The following is a 22,581-nucleotide window of genomic DNA, read 5'->3' as shown; positions in this document are numbered from 1 at the left end:
ACTACTCAGAATAGCCTCATACCTACCTTTGCCAGGAGCTGACAGATGATGAAAACTGCAGTTTTTCTATTGATCATCCTATGAAGGATGTTGATGCCTCTTGCCTACTTATGATGCTTCACCCACAGCAGTGTGCTAGAATGCTGCAGGGTGAAGATAGTGCCAGTTCAACACCGAGCAGGAAGTCCATCAAACAAAATTGTAGGGGACTAAAGATGAAGCATGTGCTCTTGTGGCAATGTTCCATGCAAAATTAATCAAAAAGCAGAGCTATGATTTATCTTGTTGCATGAGTAGTCTGGCTGCACAAGGTCCAAAACAGTATGTGACACAGCTGAAAGAGTGATGGGTGATTAATGTAACAACAAATGGAGGGAAATAACGTCATGAAATGCAGATTGTCACACTCGAGAAATATCACATTCCAGTTCTCATTGCAAGACCAGGCACCAGTGAGTGGAGAGGAATTATAGAACCACAGCAAGGAAACAGGCCTTTAACCCCTTGCGAACCAAGTGGCCAACTGAGCTGGTCTCACCTTTCTGCATTTGGCCCATATCGCTCAACCTTTTGTTATCATGTACAGTGCCCTCCATAATGTTTGGGACAAAGACGCATCATTTATTTATTTGCCTCTGTACTCCACAATTTGAGATTTGTAATAGAAAAAATCACATGTGGTTAAAGTGCACATTGTCAGATTTTAATAAAAGCCATTTTTATACATTTTGGTTTCACCATGTAGAAATTACAGCAGTGTTTATACATAGTCCCCCAATTTCAGGGCACCATAATGTTTGGGACGCAGCAATGTCATGTAAATGAAAGAGGTCATGTTTAGTATTTTGTTGCATATTCTTTGCATGCAATGACTGCTTGAAGTCTGCGATTCATGGACATCGCCAGTTGCTGGGTGTCTTCTCTGATTATGCACTGCCAGGCCTGTTTTGCAGCCATCTTTACCTTATGCTTGTTTTGCTAGTCCTCTTCAGTTTTCTCTTCAGCATTTAAAAGGCATGCTCAATTGGGTTCAGATCGGGTGATTGACTTTCCAACTCAAGAATTAACCATTTTTTTAGCTTGGAAAAACTCCTTTGTTGCTTTAGTAGTATGTTTGGGATCATTGCCTTGCTGTAGAGCGAACTGCCAGCCAATGGGTTTTGAGGCATTTGTTTGAACCCGAGCAGATAGGATGTGTCGGTACACTTCAGAATTCATTATGCTACTACCATCAGCAGTTGTATCATCAATGAAGATAAGTGACCCAGTATCTTCAGCAGCCATACATGCCCAGGCCATAACATCATCACCACCGTGCTTCACAGATGAGGTGGTATGCTTTGGATCTTGGGTAGTTCCTTCTCTCCTCCATACTTTGCTCTTGACATCACTGATATAAGTTCAGCTTCATCTCATCTGTCCACAAGACCTTTTCCAGAATTGTGGTTGCTCTTTTAAGTACTTTGCAAACTAACCTGGCCATCCTATTTTTGCGGCTAACCAGTGGTTTACATCTTGCAGTGTAGCCTCTGTATTTCTTTTCATGACGTCTTCTGTGGACAGTGGTCATTGACAAATCCACTCCTGAAGAGTGTTTCGGATCTGTCAGACAGGTGTTTGGGGATTTTTCTTTATTTTAGAGAGAATTCTTCTGTCATTAACTGTGGAGGTCTTCCTTGGCCTTCCAGTCCCTTTGCGATAAGTAAGCTCACCAGTGCTCTCTTCTTAATGATGTTCCAAACAGTTGATTTTGGTAAGCCTAAGGTTTGGCTGATGTCTAACAGTTTTCATCTTGTTTCTCATTCTCATAATGGCTTCTTTGACTTTCATTGGCACAACAGCAAAAGGAGTTTCCAAAGGTGATGGAAAGACTAGGTGCTGTGAGTTCTCTTATACCTGCATTAAGGGGGCATTTAAACACACCTGAGCAATTACAAACACCTGTGAAGCCATGTGTCCCAAACATTATGGTGGCCTGAAATGGGGGGGGGGGGGGGGACTATGTATAAACACAGCTGTACTTTCTACATGGTGAAACCAAAATGTAGGGAAAAAAACCTTAAATAAAATCTGAGAATATGCACTTTAACCATGTGATTTTTATTCTATTACAAATCTCAAATTGTGGGGTACAGAGGCAAATAAATAAATGGGTCTTTGTCCCAAACATTATGGAGGGCACTGTGCCTGTCCAAGCGTCTCTTAGTGTCCTAATTGTACTTGCCTCAACCACTTTCCTTTGGCAGCTTATCCCAAGCAACTAACTCAAGGTGCTAGTCTAGTCAACCTCTCCTTATAACTCAAACCCTCCAGACCTGGTAACATTATCATACATCTATTTTGCACTCTTTCCAGTTTAATGGCATCCTTCCTACACCAGGAGAACCAGAACTGTGCACTGTACACCAAATATGGCCTTAGCAACATCTTGACCAACGATAACATGATGTCCCCACTCTAGTACTAAATGACTGATGAAGGCCATTGTGCCAAATGCCGCCTTCCTCACCCTGTCTACTTATGTTGCCACTTTAATAGAACTATATGTGTAGGAAGGAACTACAGATGCTGGTTTAAACACAAAATGCTGGTTAACTCCGTGGGACAAGCATCATCTCTGGAGAGAAGGAATCGGTGACGCTTCGGTTCGAGACCCGAAATGACATCCATTCCTTCTTTTCATAGAATTATATACGTACCACAAGCTGCCTGTTCTACAATACTATCATTTAGAACGTGGAAAGGTACAACAAGAACAGGCCCTTTGGTTCACAATTTGCAGAACATGATGCCAAGTTATGCCAATCTCCACTGCCTGCATGTGCTTATTTAAAAAAACACTATTGTAGCTGCCCTCACCATCACCATTGGCAACATGACCCAGGCACCCATCATCCTTTTAAAATCTCCTTTAAACATTTCCCCTCTCACCATAAAATGGTGCCCCCTGCTTGGTAACATTACCACCCTGGGTTCTGACTGTCTAGCCAATCTATACCTCTCATAATTTTATATACTTCTATCCGGTCTCTTCTCAACCAGTGTTAGTGTGGTGGCAGCAAAGGGCTGCAGATTATGTAATCTTATGGGTAAGGGGCTCAGCCTTTCCTTGCCTCAATTTTCCTATTCGATTCCATCATCTACAGCTCTTTGATGTCTCCACCTATCACCACCCAGTCTTTGCCACTATCTCCAACTTTCATTCCCTCATCTGCCAAACCACTCCACCTACCGTGTATCTCTATCTCCGCCTGTGCCCCTTCCCTGCCCCGTATCTCCATCTCTGCCCCTACCCTGCCCCATATCTCCATCCTTCTGCCCCTACCCTGCCCTGTATCTCCATCTCTGCCCCTACCCTGCCCTGTATCTCCATCTCTCTGCCCCGTATCTTCATCTCTGCCTGTGCCTCTACCCTGCATCTCCATCCCTCCGGCCCCCGCATCTCCGTCCCCTTCCCCGCATCTCCGGCCCCCACATCTCCATCCCTCCATCTCCGGCCCCCGCATCTCCGTTCCTCGGTCTCTCGCCTTCCTGGCTGTGATTGGCTGCACCTGCCGTTCCCTGATTGGCTCAGAGGCTGAGCGCCGGTGATTGGTCGCCGCTGCCCTTTGCCCCGCGATGGCGGCGCCGAGTTTGCGGCCCCGCGAGCTGCGCTTCGTCAGCGACGGTGACGTGTTGGGGCACATCTCGGAGAGAGCGCCGGGTGAGCGGGAGCGAGGCGGGGAGAGGGAGAGCGCCGGGCGAGGCGGTGAGAGGGGCCAGACCTGGGGACGGCGGCGTGGTGTGGAGCTGGTTTGCGGCACATCTCCGAGTCTCGAGGGTGATGCCAGAGCAAAGGCTGGGCAACATCTGTGAGGGACCAGAAAGTCAGGCAGGGCTGGGGCATGTCACCGCTGACATGACACTAGCAGCACATAGTCATACAACATAACAATAAAACAATAAGCCATTCTGCCCAACTTGCCCATGCCGACCATGATGCCACCATCTACACTAGTCCTACCTACCTACCTGCTTTTGGTCTATATCCCTCTAACCTTTCCTAAGCTTGTACCTGCCTAAATGTCTTTCAAGTGTTATTATAGTAACTACTCAAATGCCTCCTCAGCACCCTCTGTGTGGAAAAAGTTGCCTGTCAGGTTCCTATTACCTTTTCGCCTCTTACCTTAAAGCTATGTCCTTGGTTCTTGATTTCCCCATCTCTGGATTTTTAAAAACTCTGCATCTACTCTATCCACCTCATGATCTTGTAGACTGCTTTAAGATCACCGTCATTCTTCTGCGCTCCAAGGAATATAGTTCTAAACTACCCAACCTCTCCCAATGCCTCAGTCCCTCAGGTCCTAACAACATCCTTGTAAATCTTCTCTGCAGTCTTTCCAGCTTACCAACATCCTTCGAATAGTAGGGTGACCAAAACTGAACACAATACTTCGCCAACATTTTGAACAACTGAAACATAACATCCCAACTTCTAAACTCAACACAGACACAAAATGCTGGAATAACTCAGCGGGACAGGCAGTATTTCTGGAGAGGAATGGATGACATTTCGGATCGAGACCTTTCTTCAGATTGATGTCGGGACAGAGAGATACATAGATAAGGAAATGTAAGATGGAAAACAAGACAAAGGGAATGGAGATGAAGGAAAATGTAGAATAGATTATTGTTAGCTGGGAGAAGGCAACAACACAGCAAACAGAGATAAAATGTAGTCGGAGACAGTAAGACTGGTCAGGGAACTGGGAAGGAGGTGGGATGGAGAGAGAGGGAAAGCAAGGGTTACTTGAAATTAAAGTAAATGTTCATACCGCTGGGGTGCAAGCTGCCCAAGCGATATACTCAACAGCTTGAGTGAAGAAGGCTATGTACCGAAAGCCTTCTTGGCCGTCCTATCTACCTGTGATGCCACTTTCAAGTAACTATGTACCTGCACTCCTAGATCCCTCTGCTCTACAACACTCCCCAGAGCCCTGCCCTCCACTGTGTGGATGCCCTGTCCTGATTTGACTTCCCAAAATGCAGCACTCGCACCTATCAGCATTAAACTGCAACAACCATTCTTCAGCCCACTTGCCCAACTGACTAAGATCCTGCTCTAATTTTTGATAACCATCTTCACTCTCTATGATACCAATCACTTTAGTGTCATCTGGAAACTTGCTAATCATGCCTTCTAGATTCACATCAAAATCCTATAATCCTACAAAATGTATAAGATGTTGATGAGACTGCATTAAGAATATTGTGTTCAGTTCTGGGCACCATGTTATAGGAAAGATATTGTCAAGTTTGAAAGGGTTCAGAAAAGATTTACAAGGATGATGCCAGGACTAGAGGGTGTGAGCTATAGGGAGAGGTTGAGTAGGCTGGGTCTCTATTCCATGGAGCACAGGAGGATGAGGGGAGATCTTATAGAAGCATACAAAATCATGAGAGAAATAGATCAGGTAGATGCACAGAGTCTTTTGCCCAGAGTAGGGGAATCGAGGACCGGAGGACATAGGTTCAAGGTGAATGGGAAAAGATTTAATAGGAATCCGAGGGGTAATGTTTTCACACAAAGGGTGGTGGGTGTATGGAACAAGTTGCCAGAGGAGGTAGTTGAGGCTGTGACTATCCCATTGTTTAAGAAACAGTTAGACAGGTACATGGGTAGGATAGGTTTGGAGGGATATGGACCAAGCGCAGGCAAGTGGGGCATTGTTGGCGGTGTGAGTGAGTTTCCACATTGTATCACTCTATGACTCCTAGATATAAATTACAAACAGCAATGGGCCAGCAACGATCCCTGAAGCACACATCTTTGAGGTATTGAGGGAGTTGGAGCAGGGAACACCCTCGCTTAGATTGCAGGGGGATAAGGCTAGGGGTTGCTGCTATTATTTGGCAGGTCTCTTTCCTCTGCTCTCACAAGTAAAACTTCTAGTAGTGGGTAAAATGTGTCTGGAGTCATGGGACTGAGTTCATGGTAGATCTGGTATCATGGTGTTGCTTTGGAGAATTGCCAAAGATTTGTGGTGGTGAGGGGATTAGAAAAGAATTGACTGGAGGTACATGAGTGAGGGCAAGTGGGTGGTTAGTCAGCAAGGGTCAAAATGGCAACTGTTTACCCCTTGAATCATTGTACTCCATCATCACAAGAGGACTATACACCACTTGCCATTAATATGTTTCTTATTTTGATTTTCAGATTCTAAGCTGCAGAACAATGTGTCACGGGTATTTGCAAAGGCGAAGGCAACTTCCAGGCAGCGGACAGAGACACAGGCAGATGGGGAGAGTCCAGAGATGTTCAATGAACATGAATACATTGAAGCCCTTGGAGTAGATAGCACAGGTGCTGCATACACTGCAGGGTGGAGACTTTGGCGCATTGTTTCTGGGTGTTATAAATTTATTGGAATAAGACCAACCGAGAGCCAGGAGGTTACAATAGACACAATGGGGATAGGTTGAGAGCGATGGGAGGTGGTCAAGGGTTGTATCTGTGACCTCTGGAAATACACTGTGAAAATGGGTCTCCAAGAAGGGTAAAATTATTCCATGCAATAAATAGTGCCCTATCTAACTACAGGGGTACTCTTCCCCCAATATAAGTTTAGTGTAGAGATCCAGTGTGGGACAGCCCCTGTGGCCCACCGAGTCCGTGCCAACCACTGATCACCCGCACACTAGTTCCATGTTATCCCACTTTTGCATCCAACGCACAAGGGGCAATTTACAGAAGCCAATTAATATAAACCTGCACGTCTTTGAGATGTGGGAGGAAACCGGAACACCCGGAGAAAACCCATATGGTCACAGGGAGAATGTACAAACTCAACAAACCCGTACAAACCCGTAGTCAGGATCAAATCTGGCGCTGTGAAGCAGCAGTCCTACCACTGTGCAACCCATGAGGTTATCGAGCAGAAATCTTTGCTATCAGTTACGAACATTGGGAAATGTAAAGACCCATCCGAGCGGCTGCACAGTCAGTGACAGTACTTGTTTTTTCATTATGGAGGTTTTGGTTTTCTGGGAATCTGAATGAGGGAGGTACAGTTTGAAGATGTGAGCCAAGCCTTTGTGTTTGCAGACCACCCAGGAGCCTCCAGTGATGCAGTCTCGGCAGCAGGTGGTGATGTTTTTACCTTTCAAAGCATCAAAAGGGGCAACAAAATGGCAAAGAAAGGTGAGTACAGCGGTCCAAGCTTGGTGCTGTGATGTTGAGGCGCTTGGATTATGTCGTTGAGAGCTGTGAACTCAATTACCAATGTCAGCAAATTCACTCTTGATTTTAGATAATTAACCTGTAGTATTCCTAGCTTCTGATCCTGGCAGCAAATGTTCTGACACACAGTAATGTGTAAAGGTGAACCTTTGTATCATCAATAAGAAGGAAAATTCCCAACATCGGAGGTTAGGTGAGGATGAAACAGTTTATCATTTGATATGCTCATTCATTTTGTTTGCAATTTCAGCCTCTGAACTTGCTCACACACCTGGGAAAAATGTAACATTCGATGCGACCAACAGCCCACCAACAGCAAATAAACATGGGCATTGTGGTGAGTCCTAAAAGAATTTGAATCATAAATGTCTTTTGGATGAGATTTTATACCAAGGTCCTGCATTGACATTTAGGTGGGCATAATCAGGTTGGATGTCATTATTCTGAAGGAGAGAGAGGAGCTCCGGTGCTCTGGTTAGTACTTATCTATCAATCAACATCACTGACGCTGATGATGACAATCCCCGACTTACGCAACGGTCCGTCTGCCAGCCGATTTTTATTTTCCATAAGTCAAACATCCATTTTCTAAAGTAGTCCATATTGTCCCACTCAACATGTTATAATTCATTCATTTCATTGAATATTTACCTTAATACTACCCATAATTGATCTAATGAAATATGTAATGTATCCAGTTATTAATGAATGCCACAAAATGTATTATTGTCATTTTGAACAAGGATTTCAAAATGCATCGGAGAATTTGTATAAAGTGGTACCTTGGGTCACCCCGTAACCCAGGAGTCGTTGCATATCTGTTGTGGGAGCTTATTTTATACAAATTACTTATTTCCTACAACATTGACTCCACTTCAAAACTACTTAACCATCTTTAAACAGCTCTGTAATGTCCTGCGTTTGTGAAAAGTATTATTTAAATCTTGTTTTATTTTGTCTTTATTTCCCCCACTCTTCCATCCTGGTCCCTCATCACTGTACCTCCCTTTCCATGTCACAAGCTGCTGATCAGACAACAGCGAATGGTTGATATCTGGATGGTGCTGCCAAAGGACATGGTGGGATCAGATACAGTCACTGTTTAAAAAGCATTTAAACAGAAACTTAAATGACAAAGATAGTGTTAGATAAGGTCTAAATGTAGGCAAATGGGATTAGTGTCGATGGGTGAAAAGGTTGGCATGATTGTGGTGGGCCAATGGGCCATTTCTGTGCCGTGCAAATCTCTGCTCTCGATCTGGGTTTTTTCTTTCACTTTAAATCAGTGCCCAAACACTGGTTTTAGTTCATACTGTTCTTCCAGCTGAAATCAAGTGCTTCAGAACTGTCTGACTTGTAGCTTGGACCACATAGCCTGCATGTTTTCGTGTCACGGTCAATTAGTTTGTGGAGGTTAAGAGTTTGTTTTTGTTTTCTCAGGAATATTGATCCAAACCAAGACACCCTCAAAGGTAAGAATGGAGTGGAGAGTCGTCAACTGGTGCTTTTATTCATACAACAAAGGAATATGTCATTTGGGCCATTAAGTCTGCCAACTCTTAGAGCAATCTCATTTCTCTACTTATTCCCCTCTTATCCTCTATTTCATGCTCAACAACACCACCCTGAATTCTCCTTCTACCCATCTACCTTAAATTACATTATCTAATTAACCTTCCAACCAACACATTGAGACATTGGCAGGAAACCATGACACTTGGGAGAAACTCCTGGAGTCAAAGGGCGAACGTGCAAACTCCGTGCTGGCGGTATAGAATTGAATCCAGGTCACTGATTAAAGATGCGTTGAAGGTTGATCTGCTGTACCTTCTGAACAGATGCTTTTGTCCTGCAGAGCAAGAGGAAGTTTACGTCCACTACCCCTTACAGGCTGAGGAAAAGGCTGGCTGGTGAGTCTGTAGGGGTTTAGTGGCTGAGTCTTTGGGTTGAAACATTTAATTGGTATCAGAGTGATCAAACATTATTTAATAAATGTATGCTGGTGGTGGGTAATGTACTGGGAACAGCTTAACAGGTAGTGTGCTGAGGGAGGGGAAGGGTTGTCTGGCCAGCTTTCTGAAGATGTAGGTGCTATGCAGCCAATATTTTGGTTGGGAAGGTAGGTGTTTAGTGTGGTATAGCTGTTCAGTCCCATTTGGGAGCTGTAAGTCAGGAGTGCAGCCATTCTTGTTCTAATAGGTGTGGCGGTGGGGGCTTGGTTGTCAATCGGTCTGTGGTAGGGAGGGCAAGGTACTGATATGGAATGTGTGGGCAATCAAGGAATTGGATGTCATTAGCGGTCTGACATTTTATAGGGAAGTGTTTGGAATGAGGAAGAGGGAGGACACGAGGCAGAGGGAGGTAACATGTGTAGGTGGGACCAGTTCTCTTAACCTGACTGAAGCTGTGAATTTGTTTGAACCAGACTTGCCTGGCCTCAGCAGTGAGAGTGATTACTCATCTTCTGACTCCGAGGAGGAAGGGGATAACTCCACAGGAAAAGACACCAGTCACGCGTCAAGTCTGGCTCCAACTCCCGGCAAGAAATCCACAAAACCTCTTCAGGTAGGCCCAGGCCAGTCAGCTTGCTCAATTACCCAGGGTTGAGGGTGAACCGGTCCAGAGGCAAATTCATTTCTGGGACAGGAAACTATCCAAACCTCCAACCAAGCACTTGTTTCAGCTTGCTCCTTGATGAGTTATGGAAAAGGTTGGGCTAGGTGGAACTTTATTCCTTGAACATAGGAGACTGTGAGTGATCTTATTGGGGTGTATAAAATCATGAGGTCTTTTTCTCAGGGTTGGGGAAACAAAAGCTAAAAGGCAAAGGTTTATGGTAAAAGGGGAAAGATTTAGTAGGAACCTGAGGGGCAACTTTATCACACAGAGAGTGACAAGTACATGAAACAAGCTGCCAGAGGAAGTGGTTGAGGTGGGTACAATAACATTTAAAATATATTTGAACATGTACATGAATAGGAAGGATTTAAAGGGAAATGGTTCAAATGCAAGCAAATGGGTTTGGCACAGATGAGCATCTTAGCTGGCATGGACAAGTTGGGCTGTAGGGCCTGTTCATGTGACCAACTCTGGAGTGAGATTTGAATTTACATTCTTATGATTTGAAGGTGAGAGTGAAACAGCTAAAAAGTGATTCACTCAGTTTCTGGCTTGGCACAAGTTTCTGATGTCCCACTGATGTTTCTCTTTTTTTTCTTCAAGCCAAGTGTTGTTGAGCTGTACTTTGAAGCTCACAGTAGTTCAAAAGTTCTGACTTCTGATCGCACCTTGCAGAAGCTTCGGACCCCAAAGCTGGACCAGGTATGTCTTGTATTGGTCTGTTATTCAAATGCAAGGAACTAATAAATAACTGCATGGCCAGGGGTGCAGTGCTGCCGGAGCTCACTGGAGCGCCGCTCCGGCATCTTTGTAAAAAAATAAAAAATAAACAACGGGGAATTTAACAGCGATCGCTCCGGCACCAGTGACAGCTCCGGCACCTAAACAATTAGCACTGCAACACTGTGCATGGCCAGGACTGCCACAGTCTGGAAGGTGACCGTATGTTCTCATCCCATTGTAGGAGACCTTGATGAGATTGCTGAGTGATGATAGCTTGCCTTTCTCAGCTGAGGTCAGGCAGCTGAACAAGGGACACAAAAAGCTCTTTCGCAAATGGATGCTACAAACACAGTGAGTATAGTCCAGAATATTTCTGGGCAGGGTGCATTGACGGTGGAAATGTGGAAGACACCATGTGATGTTTGTAATGGTCGCAAGTGGCACAGTGGCGCAGCTAGTGGAGGCACTGCCTTGCAGCCCTGGAGACCCGGATTTATCCAGACCTGGGGGGGGGGGGGGGGGCCTACACCAATGAGCCAAAACATTATGACCACTGACAGGTGAAGTGAATAACATTGAATATCTTGTTACAGTGGCACCTGTCAAGGGGTGGGATATATTAGGCAGCAAGTGAACAGTCAGTTCTTGAAGTTTATGTGTTGGATGCAGGAGAAATGGGCAGGAGTAAAGACCTGAGCGACTTTGACAAGGGCCAAATTGTTATGGCCAGACGACTGGGTCAGAGCATCTCCGAAACGGTAAGGGTTGTGGGGTGCTCCCGGTCAGCAGTGGTGAGTACCTACCGACATTGGTCTGAGAGGGACAAACCTGCGACAGGGTGTTGGGCGCCCAAGGCTCATCGATGCACGAGGTCAGTGATGGCACCAGGATGCACTGTGGGAAGACGACAAGCCGGTGGAGGGAGTGTGATGCTCTGGGCAATGTTCTGCTGGGAAACCATAGGTCCGACCATTCACGTGGACGTCAATTTGACGCGTATCACCTACCTAAACATCGTTGCAGACCAGGTACACCCCTTCATGGCAATGGTATTCCCTGATGGCAGTGGCCTCTTTCAGCAGGATAAAGCGCCCTGCCACACTTTACACATTGTTCGGGAATGATTTGAGGAACATGATGAAGTGTCCACGGTGCTGCCCTGGCCTCCAAATTCTCCAGATCTCAATCCGATTGAGCATCGGTGGGATGTGCTGAATCGACAAGTCCGATCCACGGCGGCTCCACCTCGCAACTTACAGGACTTGAAGGATCTGCTGCTAATGTTTTGGTGCCAGATACCACAGGACACCTTCAGGGGTCTTGTAGAGTCCATGCCTCGGCGGGTCGGCACTATTTTGGCAGCACACGGAGGAACAACAGCATATTAGGCAGGTGGTCATATTGTTTCGGCTCATCGGTGTATGTGTGTGGGGTTTGCACATTTTCTGTGACTGTGCGGAGTTCATCCAAGTGTTTTGGTTTCCTTTTGCGTTACAAAGATGTGCAGGTGGTAGGTTAATTCGCCACTGTAAATTATTTGCAACGTGTTGGAGAGTGATGTAATCTTGGGGTGGTTGATAGAAATATGAGGAGAATAAAATGGGATTCATGAAGGATTTGTATAAATGGGTGGTTGATGGTCAACATGGACTCTGGACTAAAGGGCGAAGCCCTCAGTGCAGAAAATATTACAGTTTGGTACCAAATTAGGCCCTCTGTATAGGAGGTGATCCATTTAAACACGAGGAATTCATAACCAGTTCTCAGTAACTCAGGACTGACTTCTTTCTTTCTCGAGGTTGGGGTTCAGCATTCTATTGTATGGACTCGGCTCCAAGAGGGAATTGCTGGAAAAGTTCCGCTGTCAGATGCTGGAAGATGCTGTCCACTTGGTGGTGAATGGATTCTTCCCAAGTATCACTCTTAAGTCTGTGAGTAATTGTCAATAATAGTTTTAAGTCTCCTGCAATTTATAGGCAAAGGGCACAGGTTGCACATGGTTCTGTGCTCAGGACAAGTCTCAGGCAGGTGTGAAGTCCTGCTCTGCCTGCTTACCTTTGTCCTGATGACAAGCTCTGAACAAATGACACCAACTTCATTGCCTGTGCACTGACTGGGATTGAGGTTGGACTGTGCAAGGTGGAGTGGTTGGGGTAACATTTCTGTCTAATTGAACAATTATTATGTTACAGATTCTTAACTCAATCACAGAAGAGATTTTGCTACATGAGGGAAGCTTCCGGAATCCCATGGATCAACTTGGCTTCATTGTCAGGTCATTTAAAGATAGTGAGTATCACTGTTTATGTGTAAGAAGGAACTGCTGGTGCTGGTTTAAACCGAAGATAGACACAAAAAGCTGGAGCAGCATCTTATACTTCGCTTGAGCAGCTTACAGCCCAGTGGTATGAATATCGATTTCTCTCACTTCAGGTAGCCCCGGCATTCCCTCTCTCTCTATCCTTCCCCCACCCAAGTCGCACTAGCTTCTCATTTTCACCCTACAAACAGCTAACAATGGCCTGTTTGTTTTATCATTGTTTCTTTTTTGCATATCTTTCATTCATTGGTCTTTATCTCTCCACAGCACCGCCAATATCTCTTGTTTCCCTTATCACTAACCAGTCTGAGGAAGGGTTTCGACCCAAAACGTCACCTTTTCCTTCTCTCCAGAGATGCTGCCTGTCCCACTGAGTTACTCCAGCTTTTTGTGTCTATCACTGTTTATGTCACAGCTCTGTCATGAGTAGAGACATGGGACGGGTGTGATGTGGGCACATTGAGTGGAGAAAGGATGACGATGTGAACATCTCATGGGAGGACAGCTAATATGTGATGGAGGGAGGGTGTTGGCATTTGGTGGGGTTGTCTGTATTTTGAATACTACTGTCTGTTTCTTTTGCTCAGATCCCATATTGGATCTTTACCTTCTAATCCATAACATCGATGGGCAGATGTTACATGGGGACCGGAACCAGCAGATATTAAGCCAACTCGCTGCAATCCCTGGCATCCACCTCCTTGCCTCGATCGATCACCTGAATGCCCCTTTGAGTGAGTGTTGCTAACTTTGATCACAGTGGTGATGGAGCTGATGTTTACTGCTATGTAATCGTGGTGAGATCCACTGGAGATGCTCTCTGAATTGTGGTCCTCTGGGGCAACTTCTGTTCTGATGGGGTCCAGGCACTGCTCTCTTGTTCCTTGTGGGTTTTTTAAAAAAATTCTCTCCGTATGTCTGTTTGTCACGGGCTCGCCCTCCAGCTGGTGAGGCTGCTTTTTGTCTCTTAATGGTTGGGGAAGAAATGCTTCTTGACTGACTGTGACACAGTTCCTGTTTGACAGTGTGGGATCAGACACGGAGCTGTCTCTTTAACTGGCTATGGTGCGAGGTGACGACTTTTAAGCCCTACACAGAGGAGACCTCGTATGAAAACTCGCTGCTGGTACAACAATCGGGAGCCTTGGCTTTGAGCTCATTGACTCATGTTCTGCGCAGCCTTACTCCCAACGCAAGGTATTGCCACAGTATTGGGATTCTGTGGGATTAAAGGGTCCAGGATACCTAAAGTTAAACAGTGAGCTCTCTTTGGGTGTTGAGAACTCTGGTGGGGCTGGGTTAGTGAAAATGGGAACTCACCTCTGGACGTTATGTTCGGGTTGGTGGTGGGGCGGTAGGGGGTGGGGGGGGGGGGGGGGGGAGCGGGTGGAACTCAGCCAAAACCTGGTATCAAATGTCATTTTTGGACTCCGGTAGGGTGTTCTGAGCTGGACTTTGGACTGATATTCTTTCTCCTCCACTAATGCAGGGGGATATTTAAACTTTTGGCTCGGTTCCAGTTAGAGAACAGGGATAACTCATCTTGCCCAGGTAAGGACTATGTGGAATGTGGGTGGAGAAATTGGATGGAGCGGAACCAACAGTCTGCTTCAGGTTCTGTGATGAATCAAAAATTTCAAATATATTTTGAATATATCATAGTCATTGACTTAGACAGCATGGAAAAAAGGCACCCACTCCAATTCATCGATGCCAACCCAGATGTCTATCTGCGCTAGTTACTTTTGCCTGTTTTTTGTCCAGATCCCTTTAGAAAACAGGTGCAGGAGTAGGCCATTATGCCCTTCGAGCCAGCACCGCCATTCAATATGATCATGGCTGATCATCCAAAAACAATAGCCCGTTCCTGCTTTTTCCCCATATCCCTTGATTCCTTTAGCCTTAAGAGCTAAATCTAACTCTCTCTTGAAAACAGCCAGTGAATTGGCCTCCACTGCCTTCTGTGGCAGAGAATTCCACAGATTCACAACTCTCTGGGTGAAAAGGTTTTTCCTCGTCTCAGTCCTAAATGGCCTACCCATTCTTCTTAAACTGTGACCCCTGGTTCTGGACTCCCCCAACATTGGGAACATTTTTCCTGCATCTAGCCTGTCCAATCCCTTAAGAATTTTATATGTTTCTATGAAATTCCCTCTCATGCTTCTAAATTCTAGTGAATACAAGTCTTGTCGACCCATTCCTTCATCATATGTCAGTCCCGCCATCCCGGGAATTAACCTGGTGAACCTACGTTGCACTCCCCCAATAGCAATAGTGTCCTTTCTCAAATTAGGAGACCAAAACTGCACACAATACTCCAGGTGCGGTCTCACCAGGGCTCGGCATTGCCATTTTCATTTCACTGCACATCGTGTAAGTGCATGTGACAAATAAACTTGACTTGACTGTACAACTGCAGTAGGACCTCCTTGCTCCTTTACTTAAATCCTCTCGCTATGAAGGCCACATGCCATTTGCTTTCTTCACTGGCTGCTGTACCTGCATGCTTACTTTCAGTGACTGATGTCCAAGGACACCCAGGTCTTGTTGCACCTTCCCTTTTCCTAATCTGACACCATTCAGATAATAATCCTCCTTCTTATTACAATAATCTTGTTCTTTCTATCCATGTATCTGTCCAAATGATCTTTAAACGTTGTAATTGTACCTAGCTCTACAGTTTCCTCTGGCAGTTTGTTCCACATTTCCAGCACCCTCTGTGTGGAAAAAGTTGCCCTCCAGATCCCATAAATCTATGCCCTCCAGTTTTAGATGACTCTACCCTGACAAGGTCTGGAAAAAGTCTGAAAAAGACTCCAACTATCTACTTAATCTAGGCCAATAGTTTTATAAACCTCTGAGGTCACCCCTCAACTTCTCATGCAGCAGTGAATAAGTTCCCAGCCTATCCAGCTTCTCTTTATAACTCAAATACTTCAATCCTGGTAATACCCCCTTGAATTTCCCTTAGTACCTAATCAAATGTACAGCACTTTGGTCAACGTGGGTTGTTTTTAAATGTGCTATACAAATAAAATTGACTTGACTTGACTTGAATTGTCTCGGAACCCTTTCCAGCTTAATAACATCCTTCCTATAGCCGGGCAACCAAAACTGCACACACTACTCACAGTGTGGTCTCAGCATTGACATGTAAAGTTCAACATGTTGTCTTAACTCCTGCACTTGGTGCCCTGACGAAGGAAGGCTTTTTTCAATAATTGTCTACCTGTGTCTTCCTTCTCTTATCTGCCAAAGCTATTGTGTGTCCCTTTTTGCCTTTCTAATTTCCCTTTTCAGTGTACTCTTCCATCTTATACTCCTCAAAGGGTCTGTTTGATCGTAGTTGCCTATACTTGGCACATTCCTCCTTTTTCCTGATCAGTGATTCAATACTTCTTGGTAGAGTTAACTGATTTCCTTCATTCTGCCAGCCTTTCCCTTCCCACTAACAGAAATATGTTCTCCCCACACTTTCCCTGTCTCATTTTTAAAAGCCTCCCATTTGCCAGACATCTCTTCACCGTAAACAGCCTCTCCCAATCAACTTTTGCAGATTCCTTGCTAATGCCTTCAAAATTTGCCTTGCCCCAATTTAAGGACTTTTAATTTGTGGACCAGCCCTATCTTTCCCGATAACTATTTGAAAATAAAATTTTAGAATTATGGTCACTGGTCCCAAAATGCTTTCCCACTGATTATTTTGCTTGTCCTATTTACCAACAGTATATCAGGTGTTGCCTCCTTTCTGGTAGTACTCTTTGAGAAAACCTTCCTGGACACACTTAACAATTTCTGCCCCATGGCACCATGGCAGCCCCAGTGTAGTTTAGAAATACAGCATGGAAACAGGTCCTTCGGCCCACCGGGACCGCGCCGATCAACGATCCCAGCACATTAACACTATCCTACACCCACTAGGGACAATTTTTACATTTACCAAATCAATTAACCTACATGTCTTTGGAGTGTGGGAGGAAACCGAAGATCTCGGAGAAAACCCACGCAGATCATGGGGAGAACGTACAAACTCCGTACAGACAGCACCCGTAGTCGGGATCGAACCCAGGTCTCGGGCACTGCATTCGCTGTAAGGCAGCAACTCTACTGCTTTGCCACCGTGACCGCCCAAAGTAGATATGAGGGAAGTTGAAATCGTCATATTATTACTATCCTTTTATTCTTCTGTTCTTTATAACCTTCCTACGTATTTGTTCCTTTATGTCCTGCTGACTATTGTGGTGCCCATAATGTAATCCCATCAGAGTGAGCCTCCCCTTTGTTTTGAAGTTCCACCCGTAGACAAACCCTCGAAGATATTTTCTCCGAGTACTGCCATGATGTTCTCTCTAATTAGCTCTCCTCTCTTACCTCCACCTCTATCATGCCTGTCGCATGTGTACCCTAGACATTGAGTTGCCAGTCCTGTCCCGCCTTCCATTGTGTTTCTGTTATAGCTATAGTATCCCAGTCCCATGTACCTATCCATGCTCTGAGTTCATCTGCCTTACCAGTCAGGTTTCTTGCATTAAAATAAATGCAGTTTAGTCCATCATATCTTTCCTGCCTGTCCTATCTACTGAACTTGCTCACTTTAACATTTATATTTGCCCCAACTCTTAAATGGTACGTTTTAAATGATGGTTAACCCAAACAATTTACCACATAGAGTGGTACCATGCTGGTGCAGGAGTTCATAAATAGAGAGATTTATATAATTGAAAGACATAGGTAGACACAGTCTTTTCCTTGGGGTAGGGGAGTCTTAAATTAGATGACATGGGTTTAAAGTGAGAAGGGAAAGGTTTAGAGGGGACCTCAGGGGCAACCTTTACACATGGAGGATGGAATGAGCAGGCAGAGGAAGTGGTAGTGGCAGGTTCAGTAACAACATTTAAATAATCTTTGAACAGATTTGGATAGTAAAGGTTTGGAATGATATGGGCCAAACATAGGCAAATGGGATTAGCTCAGATAGTGTATTGGTTGGCAGGGACATTGGGCTGAATGACCTGTTTTGTGTTGTATAACCCTATGAATCTTGTGGGCTTCCAGCATGAGGCTCAGTCTGTTGGCTGTGACCATGGTCCTCTGCTCGGGGAGTGCTGTTTCAGTGGGGCATTGTTTCCGATATTGGATATATTCAGTGTTCAGTCAATGTATTCACTGTGTTTGTGGGGGCAGGATGGAGCATTCAGTTAATGTGCTGACGGTACCTGTGGGAGCAGAGTCCCTGTAACACTCTACCTTTCCTCAGGCTTGTCCTTCCAGGATTTTTACCATCGGTGTCGTGAGTCCTTCCTGGTGAATAGCAATCTCACTCTCCGCGCACAACTCACAGAGTTCAGGGACCACAAACTGATCAGGAGTAAGAAGGTGAGGAATGGTTCCTCTGCTCAAATGGGGCAGATGAGATACTTTCTCTCAGATCTGCTCCTGAGATGGAACCTGTTACTTTCTGCCTGAATTAGGGGGGTGGGTGTGGGGGTGGTAGAGAGGGTTGTTCACTGATCCTGACCACCTCCCCAATTGCATAAGATCATCCAAGATGGACTTAGATGCAACTGATCCCTGATCGTGGACTGTGGGTCAGAAAGTCGAGGATCTGCCCATTCCCCCAGCTTGTTCAAATCCTGCAGTAAATTATCACAAAGCAGCCGAGTTTTGTCTTCCACAAATTGTGAAATTGTGGTTTGCATCCCAAAGCCTTGGTCATTAATATAGATTGAAAAGAAACGTTGACCATAACGCCAATGGCTGTCACTATTCACCACCTTCCAGTGGAACGATGATCAGAATTTATTTCTATGCTATCAATAACTTTTAATCCATATCCTTTAATTTTTCTGTTTTAGCCTGTTATGCGGCATCTTATATAAAATCTTTTTGACGTCCATGTACACTGCATCACCTTCAACACTATCCAAGTTGAAGATAATGCAACTTCTTCAACAAAAATTGAATCAAATTTTATCAAACCAGTTATACATGATTTGCCGTAAACAAATCTGTGGCATCTTGCCATAATCTATTTTCCACCTATAATTAATCTCACCTTGGGCCAATTTTTTGAATAGCTTTCCTACTACTGAGAATAAAGTGACTAAACTGTTGTTGCTGGACTTATTATAAAAAGGAAAATAAGAACAGAGACAAACTTTTGCCACTCCACAGATGGCACCACATCCTCTCCAAAGAGCTTTGAAAGATTGTGGTCAGTGCACCTCAAATTTCTCCTGCACTTCCCTCAAAATCCCAGGACACATAAAACAAAGAATAGCACTGAATATGATGCCAGGTTAAACTAATCTTGTTTCCCTGCACGTGATCCATTCCCTGCATATCCAGAAGCCTTAAAAATTCATATCCATACTTCCAGTAAGAATTTCATGTTTCCATTGTCGGTTCAAATGAAAATTAAAAAACACTCTTGACTCTTCTAAAAGCCTCAAATGCCACTGTTGTATCTGGTCCCACCACTACCCCTTGAAGCGCTTTACAGACAATCATCACTGTTTTTAAAAAAAACCTTGCTCCACACATCTGTAAACTTTACCCTTCTCATCTTAAATCTATACCTTCCAGTTTTTGTCATTTCCACTATGGGGGAAAAAGGTTCTGACTGTCTACCCTATCTATGCCTCTCCAAATGACCAAGTCACAATGGATCCCATGCAGCTTAATCTGGATTAGCCTACCATGAGGGACATTATCAAATGCCTTACTAAGCATTTGTAGTTGTACAGGGCCTTGGTGAGACTGCACCTGGAGTATTGTGTGCAGTTTTGGTCTCCTAACCTGAGGAAAGACGTTCTTGCCTTAGAGGGAGTACAGAGAAGGTTCACCAGATTGATCCCTGGGATGGCGGGACTTACATATGAGGAAAGACTAGATAGACTGGGCTTGTACTCGCTGGAATTTAGAAGACTGAGGGGGGATCTTATAGAAACATATAAAATTCTTAAGGGGTTGGAGAGGCTAGATGCGGGAAGATTGCTCCCGATGTTGGGGGAGTCCAGAACCAGGGGTCACAGCTTAAGGATAAGGGGGAAGTCTTTTAGGACCGAGATGAGAAAACATTTCTTCACACAGAGAGTGGTGAGTCTGTGGAATTCTCTGCCACAGAAGGTAGTTGAGGCCAGTTCATTGGCTATATTTAAGAGGGAGTTAGATGTGGCCCTTTTTGCTAAAGGGATCAGGGGGTATGGAGAGAAGGCAGGTACAGGCTACTGAGCTGAATGATCAGCCATGATCATATTGAATGGCGGTGCAGGCTCGAAGGGCCGAATGGCCTACTCCTGCACCTATTTAAAAAAAATAAAAAATCCATGTAGACAACATCCACCGCCCTGCCCTCATGGATCTCCATTGTCACTTCCTCAAAAAACCCTCTAAATCTAGTTTGTAAGACATGGCCTGTCACGGATCTTTATCCATGCTGCCTGTCCCTAACTGGCCCACTCTTCCAAATGCAAGTAAATCCTATCCCAAATAATGTGATCCTGGTTACTTACTATTAAGTTCATCCATTTTTTTTGCAACCTACATACTGTCAATTTTTAATACATCCAGTGTCTCAACTATCTCCTCTTTCACTATTTTTTCCCAGTGAAAATGTGTTCATTTAGTATCTTAACTCTGCCTGCAGCATCTACAAACAAGTTCCCATTTGTGTCTTCAATAGGTACCACTCCTCCATGTGCTATCCTTTTCCAAATTAAATGCCCATAGAATAATTTTAGATTCCCTTCCCTTTGCCTTTCTTATTTTTCACTGTTCCTCTAATTTGTTTACAATCAGCCTGCACCTTGCTAGTATTTATGAACATGATAAGTGTCTAAGTTGCATTTTTTTCTTTATCTTAGCTTGTTACCCAGGTACACCGTCCCTCATGGGAATGTACCTAACTGTACCTGAACCAGCTTTCGGTTACAGGTAGCTCATTGTTGGTTGGAATTTTACTTGTCTGTTAGAATTGTAGTTCTAATTGATCTGGGGCAGATCCATTCTCATCCCATTGAAATTGGCCTCCACCTTTGTCAATTGAGAGATGCTGCGCCCAATCATTAGTCCAACTAATGTTCCGACTGAGGGTTGTGAATGAATTGGGTGGATTCTGGCACTTTTCAAAGATGGATAGTTGGTCGTCTTTACAATTATAGAGTCATCTTGATTAATCGTTGGGATTTTCTGTTCTGGACAGTGCTTGGTCAAGCAGTCACTTTATTTATCTTTCAGGGTGCTGATGGTGTTGAATATCTTGTCATCCCTGTTGACTTTGCAATGCTGAGCGACTACCTCGAAATAGAGGATAAGCAGACCTAGACTGAAGAGGGATATTGAACAGAGTTATAGGAGAACATCGGACATCACTCGCTCAAATAAGTGCTGTTTGCTGGGATGGATTGGATGAAAAAGTCTTGCATCCTTCCTTTAGTAACTTTAACTGCATCCTCAGATGTGCTGGTCCATCTATTTATTGCCTAAGTGACTAATATCCAGCTGATCTTTAGCTGACTGCAAGTTCCTGTGGTGCAAGACCCTCTGTTCATGGATAGATGGTGGAAATTTGTGGTCATGGCAATCCAAGACTTCTGTTCTTTCTCATCAAGTGCCTGGATGATTATACGGATGTCTGTTGGATGAGATGGTCGATGCTGTCTCCTCTGTACTTCAGAAGTCAATTGTTCATCTTCCTGTTGATGGTACTACTACCCTTTTCAGAATTTTGTAAAGAAAATTTCTATTAAAGCTATTTGACTGTCCACCATCTATAGTTTCGACCTTATACATTTTGTTTCTGTCGACTCCTATTGCACCATCTTCCATTTCCATCTCATTGCTCCCTGACAAACCCTAACAGCCCTTCACATTTCCTTATCCTGACACAATTACAGTCTTAAAAATTACTGTTTATCTCCTGATTGATATTAATTTTGTTGCCTGAACTTCCAAACTTCCTACTGTTTCTCCCATTCATCCAAAATCCCTCTTGTTTTTGCTGACCTATATTGGTTTAGATGAGGAATTTAAATTAAATTAAGACAGTCTGAAATTAGAAAACTGGTATCATGAATAGTTTAGTTTAGAGATGCAGCATGGAAACAGGCATTTCGTCCCATCGAGTCCACACCGACCTGTTCTCACTAATTCGATGTTATCCTACTTTTTGATCCGTTCTTTGCATTTTAGGAGCAGTTTTACAGAAGTCAATTAACCTACAAGTTCGTGCACCATTGGTATTTATGAGGAAACTGGAGCATTGGGAGGAAACCGGAGCATCAGGAGGAAATCCACACGGTCACAGGGACAATGTGCAAATTCCGCACAGACAGCACCCGAGGTCAGGATTGAACCTGGGACTTTGGCGTTGTAAAGCTGTAGGAAATCTACCTCATACATGACTCCAAATCTACAATAATGTGGTTTGTCGCTTAACAGCCCTCTGAAATGAAGCAGTAAGCCACTGCTTTGAATCAAACTTGCATTGACACAGAATTAAAATAAATGTTACATACAGCATCAACCTCATTATCAAGTTTGAAGATGGCTAAGTGTAGCCAACCTTGCAAAGATTTCCAGCAAAACTTAGAGCATGCCCACTCGGAGATCTGACCCTTGGACAAGCAAATGGCATGATCAGATTCTCTGCATTATAACCTGCTCCCAACGTCCAAGAATCCCTTACAAATCTGGGCAA

General features: G+C 44.4%; 1 protein-coding gene across 3 annotated transcripts; it reads left to right on the top strand.

Moving 5' to 3' along the window:
* The first annotated feature begins 3,584 nt into the window (after positions 1-3,584).
* orc2 (origin recognition complex, subunit 2) lies at positions 3,585-21,667 on the top strand. Of its 3 annotated transcripts, none has more exons than XM_078404448.1 (16): positions 3,585-3,703; positions 6,197-6,343; positions 7,085-7,180; positions 7,470-7,556; positions 8,660-8,691; positions 9,075-9,129; positions 9,645-9,784; positions 10,442-10,540; positions 10,803-10,912; positions 12,360-12,492; positions 12,754-12,850; positions 13,469-13,615; positions 13,907-14,078; positions 14,371-14,432; positions 18,139-18,257; positions 21,120-21,667. In XM_078404448.1, exons 1-16 carry the CDS (start codon positions 3,619-3,621, stop codon positions 21,204-21,206), a joined length of 1,668 nt encoding a protein of 555 aa, XP_078260574.1. In that variant the 5' UTR covers positions 3,585-3,618; the 3' UTR covers positions 21,207-21,667. The 3 variants fall into 3 exon arrangements, with proteins under 3 accessions (XP_078260574.1, XP_078260576.1, XP_078260575.1); XM_078404449.1 differs by lacking the exon at positions 3,585-3,703 and adding an exon at positions 4,533-4,612; XM_078404450.1 differs by lacking the exon at positions 18,139-18,257.
* The last annotated feature ends 914 nt before the right edge of the window (positions 21,668-22,581 follow it).

Source organism: Rhinoraja longicauda, chromosome 8, assembly GCF_053455715.1.
Source record: "Rhinoraja longicauda isolate Sanriku21f chromosome 8, sRhiLon1.1, whole genome shotgun sequence".
Lineage (NCBI taxonomy): Eukaryota > Metazoa > Chordata > Chondrichthyes > Rajiformes > Arhynchobatidae > Rhinoraja > Rhinoraja longicauda.
The sequence above is the reverse complement of the archived record's forward strand: the minus strand, read 5'-3'. Positions and strand labels throughout refer to the sequence as shown.